Source organism: Betta splendens, chromosome 22, assembly GCF_900634795.4.
Source record: "Betta splendens chromosome 22, fBetSpl5.4, whole genome shotgun sequence".
NCBI lineage: Eukaryota > Metazoa > Chordata > Actinopteri > Anabantiformes > Osphronemidae > Betta > Betta splendens.
Genome location: NC_040900.2, coordinates 8,538,147 through 8,561,411, shown reverse-complemented (window position 1 = coordinate 8,561,411; position 23,265 = coordinate 8,538,147). Strand labels below are relative to the sequence as shown.

Genomic DNA, 23,265 nt, shown 5'->3' with positions numbered 1-23,265 from the left:
GAAGTGTGAACAGAATTAAACTCACGTTTTTCAGCTTTCACATCTTAAACAAGTATTTCACTAAATTCTTAAACCGGAAGAAGATTTCACACATGGGAAGAAGAGCATGTTTTAGTTTTATTACTCCCAGTCTTTGGGATTACAGTGGTCGTCTTTAGGGGGATCTTCCAGTTTTAACAAGCCCTCTCTGACACAACATGAAAAACCAGAACATCGTTTGCACAGAGAAACAAATATATACTGAACATGAATGAGCTGTAGTGGTTTTTAATTAGTTCAAACCTCGGATATCGTTTCCTTCCTGATAAACAGCCTTGACTTTGTATGTTTTTATTTTAAAAAATGGATCAATGCACATATTTTTCTGTTGTCAGACCAGAATCAGCACCATGTTAGCCAGGAGCATTTATTTATTCATATTTATATTGATTTGTCAAAATTAAGCAATTTAGGCACTTATTAAGAAAACGGCAAAGGTTATTCTGAAACTGCTACTGAAACAAACGTTATAAGCAACATACTTCAGTGTTCTGCTTAAAAACATTTAAATGAAGTTTGAGCAAACTACTGATGTAACATTTCTGAAATGTTAAGATCACGTACACGTTCTAGCCTAACGTACAGAATCAAACTAAAGCCTACACGGTTTCATGGACCACCACGCTGAGCTTGAAGTGACATTGAACAGCACTAAGATGATACAGATGCTTGGTTCGTTTTGCATATCGACCGTATGCAACGTCGCCACTGCTTGTGCTGTTGACGCGCTCAGATAGACAGACGGCGTCCGTCGTGTGCCGTCGTACCTGCAGGTCTGCGGAGGGGAGAAGGGGGGCGAGTCCAACACGCTAAAACCTCTATAAACATTTAAAAGTGCTTTACATTAAGGTACTTTCAATACATTCACTTCTACATTATGAAGTCTTCTAGAACACCACACAGGTAATGAGTGAGCTGCAGCCGACGAGCGTTTCCTTTGGCAGAGGTAACATCTGCTTCTAGGCAGAAGATGTGGAGTGTGTTAGAGGAGTGTGGGGCTGGAGGAAGAGTTCTGTCTAGGTGAAAGAAAAACTATTAGAACACTTTGACTGCACAAATCTAAGGGAATAGTTCAGTAAGCGAACTTGTTTGTGCACTTGTGCTCGAGACTCTCGCAGCCAGCGGCCCGTTGGACTGTGGCTGGATTATGTAACTCTCAGAGATGCTGGTTGAAAGTGTCGAATAAAGGTTTGCATTATTACGTCACTCTCGCCTACAGTACCTTCATGCATGAAATACAGGTCACGCTGTGCTGTTGCAGGTCTGACTTTAGAGCAGGACTCTTCCTCAGTTCGCCAGCAGGTGAAGGTAGCAGAGGTTTACACAGAGTGAGAACCACAACTAAGAGCAGCGTGTAATCTTCAAACAGTGCCAGGGGATTATTCAGAATTGCATTCACACAGTATTTAGTCTATTAAACGTAAGATCTCTAATTGAGTGCAAAGTACAAAGGTCAGGGGTCATTTATATCTTTGTCAGTCTCTTTCATCATTAGAAAATAAAAAAAGTGTCACCTCTTCAACTTCATTAAAAGGCAGCTGCTCTTGTGTTTTTCATTAATTATGGAGGATGGTCCTTAAAACCAACCTCACTGAATAAACCAAGCGAATTCTTTCAAATTCATATCTGATCGGGGTTTCTAAGTATCTAAAACATCAGCAGGATTTGTCTTTAAAAAGCAGAGTAAAGAAATATTGCCCCGGTAGCCCTGCCTCTAGACACATAAATATACAATTAAAAAAAAGCAAACGATTAAATAATGACACAAATGTAACAGTGGAAAGCAGGAGCTTAAATTAAGACAGCAGACTAGAAGAAGTGGGACGTTAAAAGCTGCTGCCCTCAGTGACTCAGTCTCTTAAGTGCTGCTAGTAAGGGCCTTTTGTGTGTCCAAAGATCCCGATGGGGAAGTGTTTAACGTGCGAGGACCACTGTGCCGCCAGCTGGAAAAACTTCACGTCGTTCCACTCGACGCCGTCGATCAGCACTGCAGAGGACGAGACGCGGGACACAGCGGAGTTAATCGTAGGACACGAAGCGATTTCAATGTGCAGGCCGTGATCGCAGTCGACTCTGAGGACGACGATCACGCTGATCTGAGGAGGGATTTACCTCGCAGCATGGTCTGCTGGTGCTTGGCAGTGCAGATGAGCCGGCTGATGCCCTCGATCACTTGGCTCTTTGACTCAACCTCCTTGTCTTTGCTCTTCTTGGGCAGGAACATGACTGGCAGGAGAGCACAGCACAGACACACAAGCTGAGGCAATGAGATCACTCACAACCTCTCTGATGTTTGCCGTTTGAACCTTCCACACTGGAAGTTGTGGAATGCGGCGATATGTGCATGGCTCACCCTTCTTATTTTTCTCCTTGGTGACCACAGTCATGGACATGGTGGGTTGGGGACTCGGCTCGGCGCCCCCTAGTGGCAGCCGGCTGACCTGCAGCGAGCGGAAATTGCACTTCAGAGTGTTTTTGGAGGAGGAGTCCCGCTTCTCCACATCCTTCTTCCTCTCTGAAGGAGCCACCCAGTAGTCCACCTGAAGCCCCATCAGCTCCGCCTGGCCACCAGAGCTACACAACACGAGTAGAGAAGTGAATACTGTGGGAATACCTAAGGGCACCTTAAAAAGATCTATTTCTCATGAGATTCTCTTCATGAGGAGCCTCATCGTACCTGTAAGCACAGAAGCTGGTGTTGATGGAGGGAGAGGAGGGTGGCGTGGGAGATGCCTCTTTGAGAGCAGGTGACACTTGCGGAGGGGTGGAGGAGAGAAGCGAGGAGCCGAGCGGCGCCGCGTCATCAGAGTCTCCTGTAGGAGGCGTGTTCAGTAAATGATCACAACACCAACAGCGTAGAGGTAGAACGGAATAAAACAGAGCGTTTAAACGTTGAACTTACCTGACACGGCAGACGTCTGCTCCACGATGCCAACTTTCACCATCTGAAACATGGAAGGGCAAAAAAACTCAGCCCTCGGACGCACAGCGGCTGCAGCGAGGCCAAGTAAACTACGCAGGAGACGCTTACCCCGATGAAAGGGATGAATTTCTGACAGGAGTCCTCATCGGGGCTGTTTGGAGGCAGCGGAGGCCAAAAGAGGCATGAACAGGAGGTAAGAAGCAAAATTAAAAGTGCTTGTACAAATTTAATTAATTTATGCATGCAGCTATTGCCACCACTATCCTATTATCGACATGATGGAGGATTACAATTTGAAGAAATTGTATCTACAATTAGTGACATCTCTAGTAATTAGTGATCATGATTTCCAGTGGTTCACTTCTGGAAATTTCCAAATATGCACATTTCTCCTCAGCCAATCGGAATCAACAGAGCATGCTGCACTAGAGCCCATTCGCTTCCCGACTGCAGGCCCGTCATTGCGGCTGGAGAAGCCCAGAGGACACATGCAAGGTCTGGACCCGATCACGGCCTTCACCAAAGCCAATCCGGTCCTTCCAGAGCAACACAAGGAGGCTGCAAGTCCACCAGGGGAGCAACTACACTACTGGAGCATAAGGAAGGGCATGAGAAGGAAGAGCACCAACCTACTGTTGCCAAAACCTCTGCGGCTCCATGCACTACGTGATGTGGTGCAGAGCGGCTGAACACTTACAAGCCGCCCACAGTCTGAGCTATTTTACCGGCAGCGGCCAGAAAAATAGCCTAAATGGAGTTCTACGGAGTCGTACGTATGGTTCCTATGTCACGGCGTTGGAGGACATGAAAGGTTGTTGCTCTTGCCTTGAAGAAACCTGCCATCGCCCCCCCAGGGAGGAAACAGAGAGACTACAGAGGAGGGGAGAGAGAGAGAGAGAGAGAAGACAGTCTACAGTACAGGGGGTCACGCCTGGTTTTGCCGGCGCATCACATCCCTGCTGTACCGGTGCAGGAGCCTGGAGTCCGTCAGGGCCGTACGACCCACCAACTGGACTAAACGCGCGATGCAATAAGTGACAAGATGCACATGCGTGTCAGATCTATGTAAATGGACCTTTGACCTCTGCCCATGACACATGCCCCTCTCAAATCACGCTAACATGCTACTGGGCTTTTTACTGTATAGTATGTAATAGAAGGAATTCTAACTCGTAACTTCTTCCAACGCATGGAGATAAGTCACCGACTGTACTGCCCACAGCTTTACAATAATACACATTTAAACCGAACATTACTACGCTGAACCTGCCGCTGTTGAGATCGGACAAGAAAGTGAAAACTGCACTTGAATTGTGCAGCTGTTCACGCGAGACAGACAGACATAAAGGCAGACATGGAGGGACAGAAGCAGGACCAGAATGAGGACAAACACAGAGGAGCAGGAGGACAGAGCCCACGTGGGTTCCTGCCACTTCTTCAGCGCAGGCGCCGTCTGGAGCTACGAGGCTCGATCGGCCCGATTGGAAAGACGCGCGGACGGGGATTTAGTGAATGGCTACGTTCGAAAGTTGGAGCTGGTCTCCAGACAGCCGCTGAAGTGACAGGCTCCATGGACAGAGAGAAAGTGCATGAATCACCAGGCTACAGGACGTGAGGCCACAATACCTTACTGCAAAATCAAAATGAAAGCTCTTTTTCCTTCAAAGAAAGAAAACATACAACAAAAAGATAAAACATTATTATGTTATTCACACAAATGCCGTGATGGAAGGACAGTGATGTTTACAAGACAACACAAACCCCACAACATTAGCCCCCATTTGTATTTTCTTTTTTTCCCAGAAGAGGGTTGAGACGTTAGTGTCCACTGGACGTTGTGTCCAGTCGTGGCTAAGTCACCCAGCGTTGCTACAGCCTTCATGTTGTTACACCGAGCCAATACTGATAAAAGATGCATTTCCTGTGTGTGAGTGGAGCCAAACTAAACGAAACTTGAAACATTCAATCCCCTTCTGGGAGAAAAACGCCAACGCTCCACATGAGAAGCGTTCGCACCTCTTCTGTTTGTAGGTGAGCATGGCCTCCGCGATCGGGAGCTGGTGAGCCCCATTGGCTCCCACCATGTACTGAGTGACCCTCGACACCACATCTGGGCTCTCCTGGGCTGGAGACACACAAAAACAATGAATCTTCTTCTCCCAGAGTTTCCCGCTTCAAACGAAGACGTTGCAGCCTACCAACAACAGGCGCCTCCGGCTTGTGAAACAGGTCCCTCCAAGCAGAGTCCTGGAACAAGCTGTTGTATCGATGATCGATGGTGCCGAGATATTTGGAGACTGGATGTGCACCTAAAAACAAGAGAGAACATAAGGCACCGTGATGATTCATAATCACTACAAGTCTAAATGAACCAGAACACAGCACTAGTAACATTGAACACTGACCCAGGGGGATGATGAGGAACCTCAGGTAGCCGAGCCAGTCCGGGGTTTTATGGGACAGGTGATCCACAAAGAGCCTCAGCACAGCGCCGAGGTAGTGCTGCGCCCCGGCCACCGCGATCTTGATGGGGACGGGCGTCTGGGAGTTACAGTTGCAGCTTGAACCAAAGCAGACCAGAGGCACGCGGTCAGAGTGCAAAGAGGGCCGTAAGCAGCAACGCGCACAACCAGAAGGAACACGTACAATCTCTGGATGCGGGAGACGATGGTGTTGAACGCGGCCTGAATGTCGGCCGTGGTGCAGGTGCAGACCACCGGCAGATGCTGGTTCTGCAGCAGGTCGGAGAGGTACTGCGAGGGGCGAGAACACGGAACGCTCAGAAGGTGCTCGAACAATCATGGTAACGTGTGTAGCGTCGGTGTTTCCCACCTGGCCCTGCCAGTCGGACGTGTTGATGAGGAGGATGCTGTCTGGCAGGTGGTTATCAGACACCAGGATGTGGTTCAGTTGGTCATACACGGTTTTCCGCGGGATCTTGGCGGGTCAAACGGCCAAACGTGAATGAAAAGCGAGCGAAATCCCTCGGTTTCGTGGGGGCCCGTGCGCTTCCCCCCCCCTACCTGCAGGTGGCAGCGCGTGTCCAGCGAGCGCTCGTTGTCCAGGCTGTTGGCCCGCTCGCTCTGCGGCCTGCTGGGCTGCCGCTCCTTCAGCGACGTGCTGCGGCCGCGCCTCCCGGCCAGCTTCGGCTCCTGCCTGCGAGGGAACGGGGCAGAGCAGCAGAGATGGAGGACGGGAGCGGTGCCGAGGGGCACGTCACCACCCGGCACCAAGGGGGACGACGTTTAGAGCAGAACTTCTACCTGGTGGATGAAATGATGAGGGATTCTGTCTTGGTCATTTTCCCACTTGGCGGCAGCCGCTCTAAAAACGTGTCCATGTTGTCCATCTCCAGCTCCGTGGTCGGAGTCACCGCCTCCGGCTGCTCCTTGAGTTAAAGGGTACCAGATGTGTTCATGCACCGACCCTCGTTAGGATTTATTAATCCACAGTTAATATTCAGACAAACAAGCGGCTGATTTTCCACAACACTGACCTACATAGTAACACGAGCACCAGCCGGTGGTCTCAGGCAAAAATAAAGACTTTATACTCACAAATGTGACGTTATCAGACGCGCTGTCATCTGGAAACTTGGCCCCACTGCACTTGGATCTATCTGGGTCAATCTGAAGAACAGTGAGAGAAGGAGGAGGAAACGCACTTTGACTGAGCCCCAGGAGTCCTGTCACGCTGCCCCCCTCCCCCTGTTAAAGTTCAATCAGACTTCTGGGACTCTGGTCTCACCGGACTGGGGGGCTCCCTGTGGCTCCTGCTGCTGTGGATGCTGCCGATCTCGGTTTGAGAGCTGGAGAGAGAGAGACCCTCGAAGTATGGCCTGAAAGACACGGACCCAGGTTAAATCAAGCAGGGGGAAATAACTGGTCTCAAGCAGCGATGGAGAAATCATCCATCAGCATGCTCGGACTCAGAGCCTGGGCTGTTGTTTGGAACGTTCAGCCCAGCTTTGTGAATATGAAGAAGACTTGTCCGGAGCAGCGCACGTGCGTCACACTCACTTGAGTTTGGGTTTGGGGGTGCTGAGGACGCTGTCGTCGTCGTCCAGCTCGGGCCCGCTGTCGCTGGGGTTCTCGAACTCCACGCTGTCCAGGTCCAGATCCTCCTCCTCCACCTCCGGGGGCGGCTCCGCGGGGTCCTGCTCCGAGTCCAGCACCTGCAGCAGGACGAGGACAGCGGGCGCTCACGGCTGGTGCGGGTGACAGGGGGGAAAAGAGGTGACGCTGCGGGACCCACCTCGTCTGAAACTCTGAAGCGCTTCAGCAGGGCCACCACCCTCTGCTTGAAGTTCTGCTGCTAAAATACAGGATGATGGAGGAAGTTACCACGGCAACCCGGCACCGCCCAGCAGCAGCGCCTCCACCTCAGGCACATTACTGGCAGCAGATGCATTTGCAGCGTCGGCCCGCCATTGATTTTGCTCACGCGAGTCAATAACGAAGTAAGGTCGTGCCTCGCGTGTTCTCCGAGGCGTTCACCTCTAGAGATCTAGAATAACAGCTCATCTGAAGTGAACAGAATAATAGTATATTGGTGCCATTAGAGCATCTGCAAGCGAATCCCAGACAAGCTGGACTGAAGGAGGCGTCCGCTGCAGATACACAACCAGCATCATGTCTCCGTGTCTATCAGCGAGGTCACGTTACTCTGGTGATGGATGGAGTCCTCACAATGGACCTCCGCTGCTTCTTGGGCTTCCTCACGTCGTACTCGTCGTCCTCCAGATCCTGAAAAACAAGGCGGGGCGACACGTGTGGAACATGTGGAAGCCGCCGCGACCGCCCGGCGGCAGAAAGCGCTCACCTGCGCCTGCACGGCGTCGTCGCTGGCCTCCTGCTCCGAGGAGAAGCTCTCGTACTCCTCCTCTGAGTAGTTGTCTACAGCACAGGACGGGGGCGGCCGGTTAGACGTGGGGGGGGGGGCGCCTCACGCATCTTTCATGCGACTCTTTTTCTATTTTACCCGCGCGGAGCGGCTGCGGACCCTGTGCCCCCGGAGCGTCGGGGCTCTTACCTGAGCATTTGATCTTCTGCCCGTCCTGCAGCGCCGCCTCCTCGTGGTCGATGGGCTGACTGGACAGGGAGAAGATCCAGATCTCCGCCACCTTCCCCAGCATGTCCTTCTGGTTGCTGCAGAGAGGAAGGACCTGGCCTCCCTCCGTCGGGTGCTGCATCACCTGAGGGGAGAGACAGCAGACGGTCACTCCAGGGCCCCTCATCACCGGAAAGAACAACACAACCCCAGTAAGTTTCACCACTTCTTCCACTTTGTGTTTGCGCCTCCCTCCCCCTGCCGTGTCCCAGCTGCTGAGAAATGACCTATTAATAATAAGCTCCACTGAGCTTTGTCGGCCATATGGGAACTCCTCAGTGTATCAGCATCACTTCCATTGAAGAATATTCATCTAATCTGATTTCAAGGATGTGGTGTGAGTCAACTTGACATGCTACGATCTTCTAAATGTCTTAAACGACCTGTTCCTGACGCTGACACTGTTAAAGCAGGTGCCCACGTCTGCTCCTGGTCGCTCTGAGGCGTCAAACACCAAAGGAAAAACAGTCGACCCGCTTGTGTTTCCCTTCATTAGGTCTGAGGCGGCCAACGACATCACATAACTGTACCTCGGCCATGTCGATGGAGCCCACTGCCAGAGTTTTGTAGCCCAGGATAGTTCGGTTCTTGTATCGCTTCCGCCTTTGGAGCATGATCTGCAGCTTGTTTCCCTCTCGTTTTAAGAAGTGCGGGTACTGAAAGTGGAGCAAACAGATAAAAACAGAGGAGACGTTACAAAGTACTGACTCAGAAATCTTATGGGCAACAGATGAGGAAATGTCTGTATATTCACAGTAAATTCAAGTTTAGAAATCAGAATATTGTGTTTTCACATCTCGGTGCCCAGCTGCTCTAAGAATCACTCTCAATCTAATTCAATTCAATGTCAGCCGTCTGCTGTAAAACCAGCGTCCATGATGCTGGTAAAGCTGATGCTTTTGACACTTTCATGGACGTGTTCAGGCGTTGGCTTCGAGGTCCCAGTGAAGGTTTTGCGTCGGACGCGCAATATGATTTTCGGAGGAACTGCCAGAAAATAAAACGTACGTCCTGAGCTCACTGTGTGATGTTCATGTGCAGAATTGAAAACGTATTTAAAAAAATTTATTAAATCCCTTTATACCTTTAATGAATTTGCACAAATTATCCATCGTTTCATTGGTTGCCACGGCAACAGGTTACCGCAGAATGCATGCTGTGTTTTCACTTCAGCTAAATAAACAGTGAATAAAAACTCAAAACCTGTTCATCGCTGCCTGGTGAGTTGTGTTGTACCTGCAGGGAGAAGGTGAGCGCTAGATCCGTCTCCACGGACCCACTGGGTGGCAGCACTATCTCATGGGACCTTAAAATCCTCTTGGAGCCCTGGAAAAAAGTGTGTGTGCGTGATGGGGGGGGGGGGTGTTAAATTTAGTGCCAGAAGCTGAGATGTGGAAAGAGATGCTGCGGCGTCGCCTCTGACAACACACCTGGATTTTAACGGCTATGACCACAGAGATCAGCTCCTTGTCCAGTTCTCGCATCACAACCAGCTTCTTCAGCGTCAGACTGCACAACCTGCAGAGAGAGAGAGAGAGAGAGAGAGAGAGAGAGAGAGAGAGAGAGAGAGAGAGAGAGAGAGAGAGAGAGAGAGAGAGAGAGAAGGAGAGAGAGAGAGAGAGAGAGAGAGAGAGAGAGAGAGAGAGAGAGAGAGAGAGAGAGAGAGAGAGAGAGTGAGTTCGCCAAAAGCCTTGGACTGTGCTCGGCTGCAAGAACCTGCAAAACATCTGCATTACAGATATAATATGATTAACTGGTGAATCTGTGAAATCAGGCCACGCTGTTGGTTTTGAGCGGCGTCGACTGTAAACTGCATAAACATTTAGAGCCAATCAAGCGAGTAGCTAAACACGCTGGTGTGTGTTTGGGTCCTAATCAGCAAAGTTTACACCACCTTCACATTACACTGCTGCTCCCACTGCCGTGATGATGTGGCGCTAATGAACAAAACAAACTGTTTTCCGCTTCACGTGGATCGAGGGTGCCGTGGCATGTGTGTGTGTGTGTGTGTGTGTGTGTGTGTGTGTGTGTGTGTGTGTTGCATTGTCAGGGCTGCTTTAATAAGCCTGTCACGATTTTTTGGAGACACTTCCCCGCGAGACAAAAGCTCTTTGGCTCCTTTGACTGAACCGGGAGGAGTCTGACGGCCGACCCATTTATCACCCTGCTCCAGAGCTAAACCCAGTCAACGGGCGCTGGTGGCTGGAGTGACATCACTCTATTTAACCTGGGGCATAAAACCAAGGTGTGAAACGGCCGCGATGCTGCCGCAGGGGAGCGCTGGGGCCGAGAGAGGAGCGGCGGCCACAATGGCAGGCCTGAAGACGGCTGCAGCGGCTGAATGACGGCTCCTCTTCTTCAGCCGAGGCCCGACCCAAGAAGCCCCAGGCACAAAGGGCACAAGGCAGTGAAGGCCGGCATTGTGTGCAGCCCGCACGCAGACAATGCCCGGCGTTATTTTGGCCCTGCTTTGTATTCGGCCGCGTCCCCGCCGGTGCCGAGCCCACAGAACCACCTATTCCAGCTATGCTAGGTGCTGGGACGCTGGTCCGCGTAGGCAGAACCAGCACCGGCCCAAAGCAGCAGCAGTGGAATCACAACCGCGGCGGCCGAGCACTTGGTTTGTAAGAGGATCAGTTCTGACCCATTTCTCAGTAATGAGTGACCTAAAATTTAGTCAATTACACCTCAAACGGTGACAAATCGCTGGTGACTAACGTGGCTCATGCCGTCACTGAAGCTGAATTTAACTTCACTCTTAACTTTACTGAAGGAGTTGGCGTCTGCTGCTGTTCATGCACCTGCCTCATCCTGCATCACTTCGAGCACATAACCACTCACAGCGGCGCTAGTGTGTGGTTATGCGCCAATTGATCGCCCACGCCTCAGCGTAAGGACACTATTAGACTTGGTGACAGGTGCTGCTGCAGACGCCGGCTCCTCACGTTGCCGGGGAAACATAAATAGACCCGTAACCCATTGTCCGCGATGATGCGACACCTGACTCGGCGCCGCTGGAAAGGCTGCGCGCTGATTGACGCTTGTTCCTCCAGCTGCGGCGGCGGCGGCGTCGAGTGCCGTTTCTCAACACGCGGGCGAGTGTGAAGCGAGGGCTGTGGAGAACGCTTAGGTTGGGGGGGGGGTGGCGCTGAACGGCGTGCTGCATGTTCACGCACACACATGTGACTTAACAGGAGTCTGTACTTTCCATCTGCTGCTCCTAATTCACTTAAATCCACTTCGGCTCCTTTTGGTGAGTGTGGCACACATTTATTAGGGGGAGGCACTGGTTTTATGAGCCCAGAGGGTTGAGATGGCCTCCGTGACCTTCACGGCTCTGACCTGTCTCCATGAGAGGGAGCAGGGTTTCCTTTCACCTTCTGGCTTCGCTCCTTCACGCCCCCACTTCCTGCTCTGTACTCAAGTCAAGTTTGCTCATGAATCCAAGCTATTCTGACATTCGGTAGCTTTTGAGTTGAGTCTAGACAAGATAAACCAGAAAAGTTCGTCCTGATTGAGTGTGACAGCTCAGATCAAGCAGTTTTAGTTATAGGCTTCTCTCAAACTACGAGGTGAAAGTGCAGCTCTGTGGTAAATGAAGCACTGGCTCTTATCATAAGAGATAGGACGCGCCGGGCTCTCTGGGACTTTCAATCTACGAAGGAAAATCCAATTTCTGAAACTGCGGGATTGAAATTGGATTCAGACCAACCCTGCGCTGTTTGACAACACCCCAGGGTGCAGCAAGAAGAAGAGGAAAATCATTTCACGTCTCACTCTCCCAAACATTCCTGCACGAGCCTCAGTCTGGCGGAGCTGACACAGCTTTCTCCTGCTCCACGTTCTTCTGCAAGACACAAATCTGATCAGACTTCTAAATGTTTTGGGGATGTTTAGCAACAGCCGGTGGGCAAACATGAGCATCAACAGTTAAACAGCTGCTGTGGAGCATCAACAGTTAAACAGCCCGAATGTTCCCGCTGTGGAGGCCACCGCACCATCACACGCCACGACGCTCCTATTAAAGTCAGGCACACATTAGAACTGTGCGTGGGTCTCTGGTGTTGCTATGGCAACGAGCTGTTTCCTCCTCTAATGCAGGTTAATTGGCAGCTTCCATGACTTTGAAGTGTCCAAACTAATATTAAGCCCCCACAGCTGTGCGTCCGGGCTCTGGGCAGCTCTTTACATTGACTGTTTGCTGCACAAAGTTCTGACATGTCTCAACTGGTGATTTCATCCATCCATCCATTTTCTACCGGGTCGTGGGGGGGCTGGAGGCGAGTTACACCCTGAACAGGTCGTCAGCCTATTACCTACAAGCAATGAGAAGTAGCCAATCAACCTAACTGCATGTCTTTGGACCATGGGAGGAAGCCAGACCCGAGAGGGACCCGGGCTGCCCCGGGAATCGAACCCACACCCTCCTTGCTGTGAGTTAACAGCTCTACCCACTTTCAGCAAAGCTTATTTTTACTAATTTTAGAAACTTGGCTTTTTAAAATGATTGGCTTTTTCCTGGGGCATGACTGAGAGCACATTTATTACTTTGTAGTTCATATTTCCTCTCCTTCGGTTTCCCCTGGTCGCCTCTTCTGTCAGACGCTTTGCAGTAAACAAACTGGAAGCAGATGCTTGTTCAGACACTTTAGCATGAAGGGAACTAGTTTGAACTTGTGCACAGTGTGAGCGTGACTTGTCCGTGGAGCGTGTGAATCTCGCACGTTACAGCGCTGACCTATATTCTCATCTGGAAAAACCACATCCCTGCACCTCTGTCCGTCCTTCTTTCAGCCTGACAAATCCCTCTTTTTCCCCTCTCATTCTGATTTAAACCACTTCACACTTCATGACTCACTAACAAAAAAAAAACAAAAAAACAAGGGAACTAGTGTTTAGAGGCAGTGCAACCACGGCTCAGCTGCAGAAAGTGAAGATGAAGAGGAAACTGCTGGCAGAGAAGGCTGCAATGTCACACAACACACCAGTCACCTGTTAGTCAATGAGTACACACACAAAGGAAGTCCTTCAGTTTATGCAGAGCACAGCTGTGATAGCATTTATGCTGAATAGGTAATATTCTGTTGTCATACCATCACCAGCATTGATTCCAACGTTTACTGCAGCTCTCATGGGAACAGAATAAACTGCACATGCACGCGTAGAAGTCAGTAACTCAGGCTCAGATATCTGAACACAGGCCGCATTAAACATTCACTGCGCTTAATCAAGCGTCCTGCTGAGGTTGAACGCCCGCGGCCTCGCGTCCTGCAGCTCATCACCTGCTCGCTACACGGCTGTGAATGACGCCAGCCTCTCGCTCCATCAGTCATTTTTCCTGTTGCCTTGCTCATCTGCACACCGGCTGGAGGAATCACAGGCTTCATGAGCGTTCAAACAGGGTGCGCACGCGCGCTGATGAGAGCGGCTCTGGTTGCACGCTTGGACATGAAGGGTGGGACGCGGCGTCCCGCCTGACGGGCTCAGGCCGAAACCGGAGACGCCGGCGTTGCGGATGATTCTCGGGTTCCGCCCACGTCTCGACACGTGCGCGGGGGTCGTGGGTGCAGCGTCCAACGCCGCGCATGCTGTTGGTAAACAAGACGAGGTGGGACGCAACAGCGCGTCCGTTTAAAGGCCCCCGGCTCCGTGAGGCCGGTCCCCGCGCTGTTTGAGCCCGGCTCTGCTGCGCTGAAGGGCGCCGTTGTGCAGCCCGGCGCGCCTGAAGGTCGCGCTCAGGAAGGAAACGTGAAGGTGTCGGTGGCCGCCGGGCTGTCAGCACGCGCTCGGCGCCGGTGTCGGTGACAGAAGCCACGTTTTGTGCTGAAGCTCGGGGGAAACCGCTGCGTCCACCGGCTTCATGCACGCTCTGCAGCGGAGGCTTTAATGCTTCGACTATGGCCACGTGCACAATCTGATCGGAGGGGTTTCTGACAAAAGGAGCAGCTGCAGGAAAATAAAAGAGAAAATGAGCGGAAACAATCCCTCAGAGGAACAAACCCAAAACAATGAGCTGACAGATGCTAAAACTCTGCAGTTGTCACATTAGACATAACTGTTTGATCCACTGTTTACTGTAAATTTAAACAGAACCCAGTTTGACATTTCCATGTGCTTCCATGATGCAGCTCCTCCTGCAGCCGTCTGATTCTTGCCGAGCAGCAGCTCCAACAGCTCGACTCCATCGTGACCTCTGTGCAAATCAAACCTCAGCATGGTGCAACATTCCTGAAGGTATTATTATAGAGATAAGATACTGCACAAGGACCCTGCTACAAATGACGAACACCCTTGTGCTGTTTTTAAATGCGTTCCTACAGTGTGGCCCTGGAAGCAGCATCTCGTCGTGTTTAGAGGAGTTAGGCCAAGCGCTGAATTTGTAAAAGCTATAAAGTGATTACAGAAAGTGTCAGCGTGATGATGAGGCACTTTTCTTGTTTTTCTTCCCTCCTCTGGGCTGATTTTCTTCTGTTGGAGTGAATTCATGGGGCGAGGTGCCAGGAAACCATGGGACGGGGGGGGGCAGGGAAGGAGCGTGAGGAGCGGTCCGCGGCTGGATCAGTGCCCAGACTGACCCCCGACCCACTGATCCCACAGCACATCCCCCAACACGCCATCATCCAGGAGGGAGGAGAAAAACAGCCAAGCGAGAACCGGGCTGAGAAGAAGGAAAGTGGAAGCAGCATAATGAGCGAGAGTGAGCGCACGGAGACAGAGAGAGGGAGGAGGCAGCGGTTGCAGAACCCGGGCCGGTGCCGCAATTCATTTCAGACGGAGCAAAAAAACAGGTTTGACAGGAGACCGTCTCTCTCACGGTTCCTACAAGCCCCAATTACTGCTCCTCACAGCAGCGGTGCACAAACAGGAAGCCGTCAGACTCACTTCTGCAGCATCCTAATGAAAACAGCGCACGTAAAGGCCTCCGACGCCTTCTGCTCACCACCGAGGCCCCGAAGCCCCGGACCACATCTGGTCCGTTCTCAGCTATTTCCTTTCGTTGCGAAACACCAGATCCTCTGACTTCCCTGGGTCTGAGATAGGTTTCTAAATGAAACCATCTGAGGCTGTGAGAGCGATAAACATTCGGACGTTGCCGATAACAGAAATGTGACTTAGGAGCCAGTGGGCGAAACTCTTACAAACACTGCTCAACTTCCAGGTGAAGCATCTAAAGTTGGAGCTTTAAAACATGAAATATTGACATATGAACTTTGACCTTCAAGCCCGAATGCTACTCAGAACTAAGATGTGGGACGAGCCTGAAATAGACTCCAACCTGCCCAACGAGTGGAGACGTCTGTGAGTGACCCTCACACACAGTTACATCTAAAATAAAGGTTGGATCCACAAACTCAGACCTCTAGAGTTAGAAGATTGTGAGGTCTGGCCCGGTGGCTTCTCGTAGGATAAAAGCTGAAAGCAGGGGAGGACATCTAGCCTGGGCCCTGTGTGGATTACTTTTAGGCTTTACAGTTTCCCAAAGTGAAACAGGCTGAAGCCAAAGCATGGATTCATACGCTCATACACATTCATCCAGTCTTTGAAGTCACTGAGGTTCATCCATAAAGCTCCTCTCTCTGCTGCTCGTGAATAATAAAGAGACGACCGAAGGCAAAGTCGAAACTCCGTCCTGATCAGCGCCTGCTTCTCGCCTATAAATCAGGCCCATATTTGCTCAGTGAATCTGTGTCAGTAGATCATTAAGCTGCGAAGGCCAGCGGGACACGGCTGCAGCTCGGCTTCAGCCTCTTCACACCTTCCACGACAGCAAGCTTTTACGGTGACAGGAAGTGACGGGGGGAAACACGGGCTGGAACACAGGAAAGCCATTAGTCAGAACCCACGGCTGCAAAGCTCAGAGGGAGGAGGAGTCTGGGATTCTACGACGGTGGCGAACAGAGAAAACGAGCTGCGAGGCTGCTGAAATTAACAGTGTAACATGTTCAGCGGGTGAAAATAGAAACTGAATGGAAACGTGTGTGTGTGTGTGTGTGTGTGTGTGTGTGTAGGTGAGATAGAGTGAGCGAATTAGCATTTTTAATTTGCACAGCAGGATCATAATAAGCATAAAAAAAGAAATCAGAAGCTTCAAAAGGAAACCCGCAAGTACAAAGACAAAACAACAGAAACACAACAAGACCGTGTTCGACACACAGACGCACAATGATGTTTGATGTTATAGGGAACGGCAGCATGTTAGAGAGGGAGCTGCCTGCAGACCAGGTTTGCTCCTGTTCTCCTAAATACGTCCAGAGACCATGAACGGTCCCTCCTGAACCACCTCCTCCTCCTCCTCCTCCTCCTTCCTCCCGCTCTGGGTCGTCCCTAACGCCACGTTGACAGCTCAATAATTGAATGCTTATCTTTTATTAATAGACAGAGCCATTAGGCCACAGAGGCCCGTCTGTGGTTCAGTCTCGGAGACAAAGCGCTGCCGGCCCTTCTTCCTTTTGTCTTTCTTTTTGGCTTCTGCCCATCGCTTCAGTGTGGCCTCCTAATTAGCCCCGTGCACCACGGACGCGTCCTCGGTGTCACTGCGGTGTTGCCATGGCACCGACAACACCAGCATCAAAGGGAACTAAAGAAGGATGGGGTGGCTTGAACCTTCCTTCCAAGACGTGTGTGATGCTTTGATCAGTGAAACTTCACAATCACACTTTGAAGAATGTATTACGTCAAACAGCAAAATCAGAGTTTTATCAAGATTCAAAACTAGTTTCAAACCAGTCATTTCTCTCAAATCATGACATTATGAGACATAAAATGAATACAACACACAAGCCAGTTTTCCACCTAGTCAACAAAAGTCAACAACAAAGGCAGACTTTAACCTGATCCCTGTGGGGAAAAATACAGTGATCAATAGCAGTGACCTGTGTAAACTGGAGTTCAGCCTGTTTGTGTTTATGGGTGAGAACATCTCTGCCTGTTCCCTGAGACCAGTATGACTGAGATATTCCTGACATATAAAAAGGTTTCATGTTAAATATGAGTGTATGGTTGTTTCATTATTAATAGACCGTAATACACCAGATTGGCCAGCAATAAAATTAGAAAGAGGTCGCTCCAGCTTTTTCAGTCCACGTTATCCAAATATATCCGTCTGCTGATTAGACGCTCCTGTATTTCACAGGCAGCCGAGCTATTTGGAAAGCTTCCTGAAGACAGAGGCTCTCCACACGCGCCTGTAACAGGCTGCTGAATACTGGAGAGCTCTCCACGCGGAACGAGCTTAATATTCAAATCTCTCCACTCGTGTCCCGTGCCAGATTCATTTGGCCGTGATGATAGTGGAGGCAGAGCAATGCTCACTAAACTATTTTTTAAATTTGAATTCATAATGAATGCAATCCATTAGAAATACGGCATCAGCTCAGAGTAACACTGACCCCAAAAAACAAACCGCGGATTTGCTCTCCAGGGAGACGTGCATCCTCACGCCTGTGTATTTATTGGAGAGATTGGAAATGTAAGTGGGGTTTATGAGTTGGCCGAGCGTCTGTGGTTAAACCAGCTGACGCAGAGCGAAGGAGGGCAGAGAAGCATCCAGGGCCAACGTATCGCTTCATGCCTCGCAGCTAAAGAGCCAAGAACCTAATCCAGTGAAGAACAAAAAAGTGAACCGGGCCCTCCGAGAGCCCCGGGGGGCCTTGGCAGGAATGGGAATACAAATGAGAGCTTTGTCTGCAGAGGCGTGCAGCACAGGCGCTCCCCTCACTCTGCAATCAGCTGCTGGGTCTCAGCGTTCACGTCATCGGGCTAAACGCTGCCATGTGCAACGAGTGTCTGAGTAACAGCACTCTGCAAACGAGCTGCAGAGTCACGTGAGAGCACACTGTCGTCGACATGAGGCCTAGACGTCTACTACGAACTGAACTATGTTAGTTTCTACAGGTTGTGTCAAAACAGGTTGTGTCAAAAACTGTGAATGTCTTTTATTTCTGCCGCTCTACAGCATTTGGAGGTCCGGGCTAATCTGCCTCCCTGCTGCAGCTGGCCGAGCATCTGTGAGGCCAAAAGAGGTCACGTTTACGGCTTGTAAAGCCTGCTCATTTCTACTCGCGTCCAAGGGCAGATATGAAAGGTTCTATTTGCCGATGCCAAGCTTCGGGATTTCTGCCGGTTCCGTCTGTCCGGCCGATCCGCCAGGCGGGAGGCTGCTGGAAGCACGGACACGGTCATATGACTCAGCCACCCAGGAGCAAGATGCCAGACGTGGCACAGCAGCTCTACTAATTACAACAATATGTTAAAGCTTCTAAAGCTCTCCTCCCAGCCTGCACGTTCTCTAAAAGGATCCTGACCTACATTTCTCTTCAGTGCTACGAATTCAGGAAAAAAAAAAAGTTCTTTAAGCCTCAGCAACCTCAGCAGCTCCATCTTTACTGACTCCCCGCTGCAAGCGAAAAGGCCTGCAACCGTGGCCGCGGGATCCATCTGGAAGGAACAGGGGCTTCAAAAATGTTTATTCAGAGAGGAAAGCACCATTTTCATTTAACAGGCGTGCGCCCACCTTGTCGGAGTCTGCAGAAAATTCATACTCAGCGACCAAACCCTCCATTTACCGGACGCTTTCGCTGTTAGCTCTGCCAGAGAGTAACGAAACACAAACACGGCTGCCATGGCAACCAGTGACTAATGCATTACAAGGATTTCCCTGGAAGTGACAGTTTGGACACACAAATCAGAAGTGCAGACATCCCGGCAATATGTCCGCATGAATAAACAGCAGCCTGCATCAATACGAGAGGAAAGGAGCGAATCGGAAAAGTAACGATGAATGAAATAAGTCCAGTTGATGCTGATTCATAAAATCGCCAAGTCATCAATCAATCAGATTTATTATGTTTCCTTCCATCTGCTTGACATTCATTTTGGCACTGAAAGAGAGTGAAGGACCTATTTGTCATGTTCGTCACCCATAATTAAATAAATAAAACGAAGCTCACCTATAAACAGCCCAGTTTAACAACCAGCAGCCTTAAGAGTCACAGAAGAAAGGAGGAAACTGTTCCCTTTCAACTGAACTAAGCCTCAACTGTTCATGAGCTGCCTCCACATAATCTCTACATCTGCCACGACTCTATCACACATCTCTCTCTGCCTCCTCAGCCCATTAACCTTATTTTCGGCACTACCCGTAAAAGACGCTGGACGGGACTAAGTAAACAGGCCCCAAGACGCCCCGAGTCATCACAGAGCTATTTCGATGATTTGAGCTACATTTGGAAACGGGGTCACCTCTGCAGCCAACAACCACACAAAGAACACTTTTACACGATGACGCACCAGCAGAGATGGAAATGAGATTTGTGGATTTAAATCAGAGATGAGGTGGACATTATCATAACAGCACAGGCCATTATCTGCAGTTATGCAAGGGGAATAGTACAGTGGTGAAAGTAATGACTGATGACATTTAAGATGATCAGGTTATAATTGCTTTGCAATTTGGGATTGTTCCTCTGCATCTCTGGTTTTGTACTAAAGACAGAAAGACCTTTTTTTTTGTCAAACGGAGATATTAAAAAAACACCATACTTGAGATTCTGAAATGAAAAAATGCATTAAAACATTCAACTGTCAAGACTAAAAATATGTATTGTCTCAAAATGATAGCAAAGAGATGAAAAATTAAAATCTGACTGAAAAATACAAAACAGATAGAAAGAAGAAGAAAAGATTGATGAAATAGAAGAAATGACTCAAAGGTTTTGAATCACCCAAAAAGACAGTAATTCCAGGCTAATAACGCCTCCAAAAATGTTTTCACAAGCTCCAAACATTCATAAAAAAGCTGAAAATGACCACAAAGCTCAACTTATTCTATGTTTGTGCTTGGGGAAACATCAATTATTAACTTATAATTCAATGAGCAACTGAAGACACATGTAAATGGATTTTCACCCTCCTCACGGCATCAGAATAAGCTTTAAGATACAGGTGAAGCTGACGAATGACACTTGACCCCCCCCCTGTACATGAGTAAGCCATTCTCACCGAGGTGCGTGCGTCTGACATGTGTTTAGACTGGAAGAGCGGCTGAGGAGGACGCGGCGACTAAACATTTACAGACGGCCAAGGTTGGACGAGCGCCGCGTCAGACCTGACATTTTCCCCCGAGGAGCAGGTGTGGTGGTACTGAAAGTGAAACGTCATTGGACGACTCCAACTGATGCATGCAATGTCAGCTCTGTGACACTCATCTGGCGGCAGTGAGCCGCGACTTTTAATCGGAGTCACCGTCACTCGGCGTAAACAAGCCTTTTAGTGTTTCAGGGCGTTCGACAAATATAATCAACACGGGTTCCTCGAAGTCAAATATTGCCTTTGAGGAAATAATAGTCCACACAAGGCGAAGGCAGTCAGGCGTAACGCTGGGCACTGAGGCATGAGGACAGTGTGTGTGTGTGTGTGTGTGTGTGTGTGTGTGTGTGTGTGTGTGTGTGTGTGTGTGTGTGTGTGTGTGTGTGTGTGTGTGTGTGTGTGTGAGTGTTACTGTTCTGCCCCATCTGTCCTCCAGGACAAGCTGCATCAGCACAATGGAGGAGCGGGATGTCTCACATGAACCCTCCCGACTTAACGTTCAGAGACACACACACAACGTGAATCATGCTGGACCCGAACCATCTCTGCTTCTCTAGGTTTGATCTGGACTGATCAGACTCTGTGCTGGTTCACGAATGCAGCGTGACTTTCACCACTGGCTCAAAAAGATGCAGTTCTAACAGCCGGTGCGTCCGTGGACGGCAAACATTGGTGCTGAGTTCAGGAGCACAAGAACAACAAGCAGCACCAAACAATGGGAGGCTTTAGCCGCCCCTCGTTCGTCCCACTCTAAATTCCTGCAGTGTGAGCGTCCCAGACGGCCGGGCCACAAAAGGGCGAGTGTCTCCGCTGCCGCTCAAAGCGACATCTCAGCACTCTCGCCTCCACCGGGTCCAAATGCGACAGCCTACTGGGCACAGCTGCCACTCGAGGGCCCCGTTCAATCCGGGCTCTGTCTCGGGGCCCACGCGCTGGAGCAACTGATGCCTACTTCAAGGACGTCGGGATGAAACGCAGCCCTGTGCCCGCGGCCCCTTAGGAGGAAGGAGAACGGGCCCGAGGGCCTCCAGAACCGACACGCGGAGGTCCGGACAAGACAGTGGTGCTCATTCAGAGTAATGGAGCACAAGAAGTGTGAGAGACTGTTATTCAGGCGCCCCCTTTGGGTTCAGGCCCGTCCCTCACCTGTGGTTAGTCCTCACTTGTCCCGATGCGTGTGAAGGCTGCACGCCTGTACAGAGGAGATAACCTGAAGTCAGGAGCTAGACAGCTACAGCGACGTGAAGCCACCGGATGAGCGGCTGATCCGACAGAACCGCTGACGGACGGCGGTCAGGCAGAGCCGCAGGAGCCTGACTGGCAGCTCCGCCGGGCAGAACTCGAGGCCCGATCCTGACACAGAGGTCACCGGGGACCCGCCCCGGGCACCTTTATGATACAGGAGCCTCTTTATCGTCTCGTTTCCAGCTATTCCTGGAAATGAATTTGTCTTATTTCAGGGCCAAGCAACATAATACCCACTGACGGTATTAACTTAAGAGGATAAGAAGAAGTAGTCATTGGTTTGAGAGAATAAAAGAAATCCACTGCTCCCTCCCATGCTCTCATATTAATTACAGCTTCTCCACAGGCGGGCGGCCGCTGACCAAGGCCCCGCGGCAGGAAGCTTATTTCTGTGTGTTCATGCTGTATATTAGGTTTCACCCTGATATCATCACATGTCCAGAATCACCCTCCCTCACCCTCTCATGCCTCCGCTGCTGTCACATGACCATCGGCAGGAAGCCGCGGTCCCCACGGTGCCGCCCGGCATCACAGCAGGGGTCCTTCATCACGGCCGGACGGGGAACACGCACCTCTACATCCTGTGACTGCTGCACCGAGGCCGAAGCGTGACAAACGTGCACGCGACTGTACCGACATCACACGAGGCCCAAATCTGGTTTTGGTGGATTTCATCGGGATGCGTGATGCACCCAGAACTCCCCAGATCCACTCCTCTGACCGTTTTAAACATCTGCTCCTCTGCCCTTGATTCTCATCCTGCTCCTGACATCACTGATCTGGCTCCCAGCACCAAAACACACACACACACACACACACACGCTGAAAGTTAAACATTTTGGCAGTTCCTAGAGGTGTGCAGGCCGCTAGCTGCAGGTGTCAGGAATTCATTTCCACATAATTACAGCTAAGCGGTTGGTGCTGACGCTGAGCTCTGCGGATGCGCCAAACTGGCTGAAAATGCCGTCGCACGTGCGCGCATTTGATTCCTGACGCTTTTTGTTTTTCTCGCCGCTACGCGGAAACCGCAACATGGCAGGTGAGTGGATGCGCGTCACCCGCCGCGGGGCCTGCGTTCACGGGCATCCGCCTGGCACCGTGACACAGCTCGCCGCAGCTTCCGTGGCAGCAGCGGCCGGACAAGCGGCGGGCTGCGGCGGCGTTAAAGTTCAAACGGGCGACGAGCGCGCGTGCGCGCGCGTGCGGCGGGCGACTGACCTCGGGATGCAGTTCGGCGAGGATCCGTCTATCTCCCACGTCGCGAACAGGTTCATGGGCACCGGCCTGTTGAGAGCCCCGCTGCCGGGGAAACTCAACCGGCCGCTCCTCTCCGCCATGGTCCGGGCTGCGGGCGGGACCGTCCGGCTCCGCGCTGGGGAGTGTGGGGGGGGGTGGTCTGTTCGCAGCGGACCGGTGCGACTCTCTCCGGAGCCGCGCGCGTGCCGACCCGTGTGCGCGTCCGCGAGGAGGAGCCGTCACACGCTCACGTTGGTGCGATGTGAACGGCGGAGGGACGAGCTCACCGCCGCGTCCCGGTCGAGCCGGGTGCGTCGGTGCCAGGCAGGAGCCGCAGTGGGAGCAGCGCAGGACTGAACCGAGCGACCGAGCGCTGGGCTTGTTGTGCCTACCACGCTGCTCCCCGCGTATGGAGGGCGATTAGTGCCACACAGCGGCTGGGAAAAAACGAGGGGGGCATTGTGTTATATGATAATACTATACTTGTTTGTTATTCTTATGCTGCTTCAAATGCTCTACTTTTTTATTTTACTTATAATTTCACATCCGATATTATATGCAGGCGTCTCTTAAAACAAGCCAACTCGTGTACTGTGAATATGATCTGCGGGACACATATTTCACTC

The 23,265-nt window shown here is 50.9% G+C and overlaps 1 protein-coding gene across 5 annotated transcripts; it reads right to left on the bottom strand.

Annotated features, from left to right (window-relative positions):
• Positions 1-97: 97 nt before the first annotated feature.
• Positions 98-23,036, bottom strand: pacs2 (phosphofurin acidic cluster sorting protein 2). 5 transcript variants are annotated; one of them, XM_055505454.1, is made up of 26 exons: positions 22,622-23,036; positions 9,502-9,589; positions 9,308-9,397; positions 8,602-8,727; positions 7,994-8,156; positions 7,784-7,857; positions 7,627-7,707; positions 7,217-7,276; positions 6,982-7,136; positions 6,710-6,800; positions 6,520-6,591; positions 6,226-6,350; positions 5,986-6,118; positions 5,795-5,899; positions 5,609-5,715; positions 5,368-5,522; positions 5,161-5,271; positions 4,979-5,087; positions 4,589-4,621; positions 3,788-3,832; positions 3,071-3,113; positions 2,942-2,984; positions 2,717-2,852; positions 2,393-2,613; positions 2,152-2,265; positions 98-2,026 (listed from the first exon to the last, which is right to left on the bottom strand). In XM_055505454.1, the coding sequence occupies exons 1-26, from the start codon at positions 22,738-22,740 to the stop codon at positions 1,908-1,910; spliced, it is 2,718 nt and encodes a 905-aa protein (XP_055361429.1). In that variant the 5' UTR covers positions 22,741-23,036; the 3' UTR covers positions 98-1,907. The 5 variants fall into 5 exon arrangements, with proteins under 5 accessions (XP_055361429.1, XP_055361431.1, XP_055361430.1 ...); XM_055505456.1 differs by having other exon boundaries at positions 6,226-6,347; XM_055505455.1 differs by having other exon boundaries at positions 7,217-7,273.
• Positions 23,037-23,265: the final 229 nt, after the last annotated feature.

Coding starts and splice junctions, on each gene's coding strand:
- pacs2 (XM_055505454.1), bottom strand. CDS start 22,740: ATGGCGGAGAGGAGCGGCCGGTTGAGTTTCCCCGGCAGCGGGGCTCTC. Junction 8,728..9,307: donor CGCTCACCTTCTCCCTGCAG/GTACAACACAAC, acceptor CTCCACTTTCAG/TACCCGCACTTCTTAAAACG. Junction 7,277..7,626: donor GGACTCCATCCATCACCAGA/GTAACGTGACCT, acceptor CCTGTATTTTAG/CAGCAGAACTTCAAGCAGAG.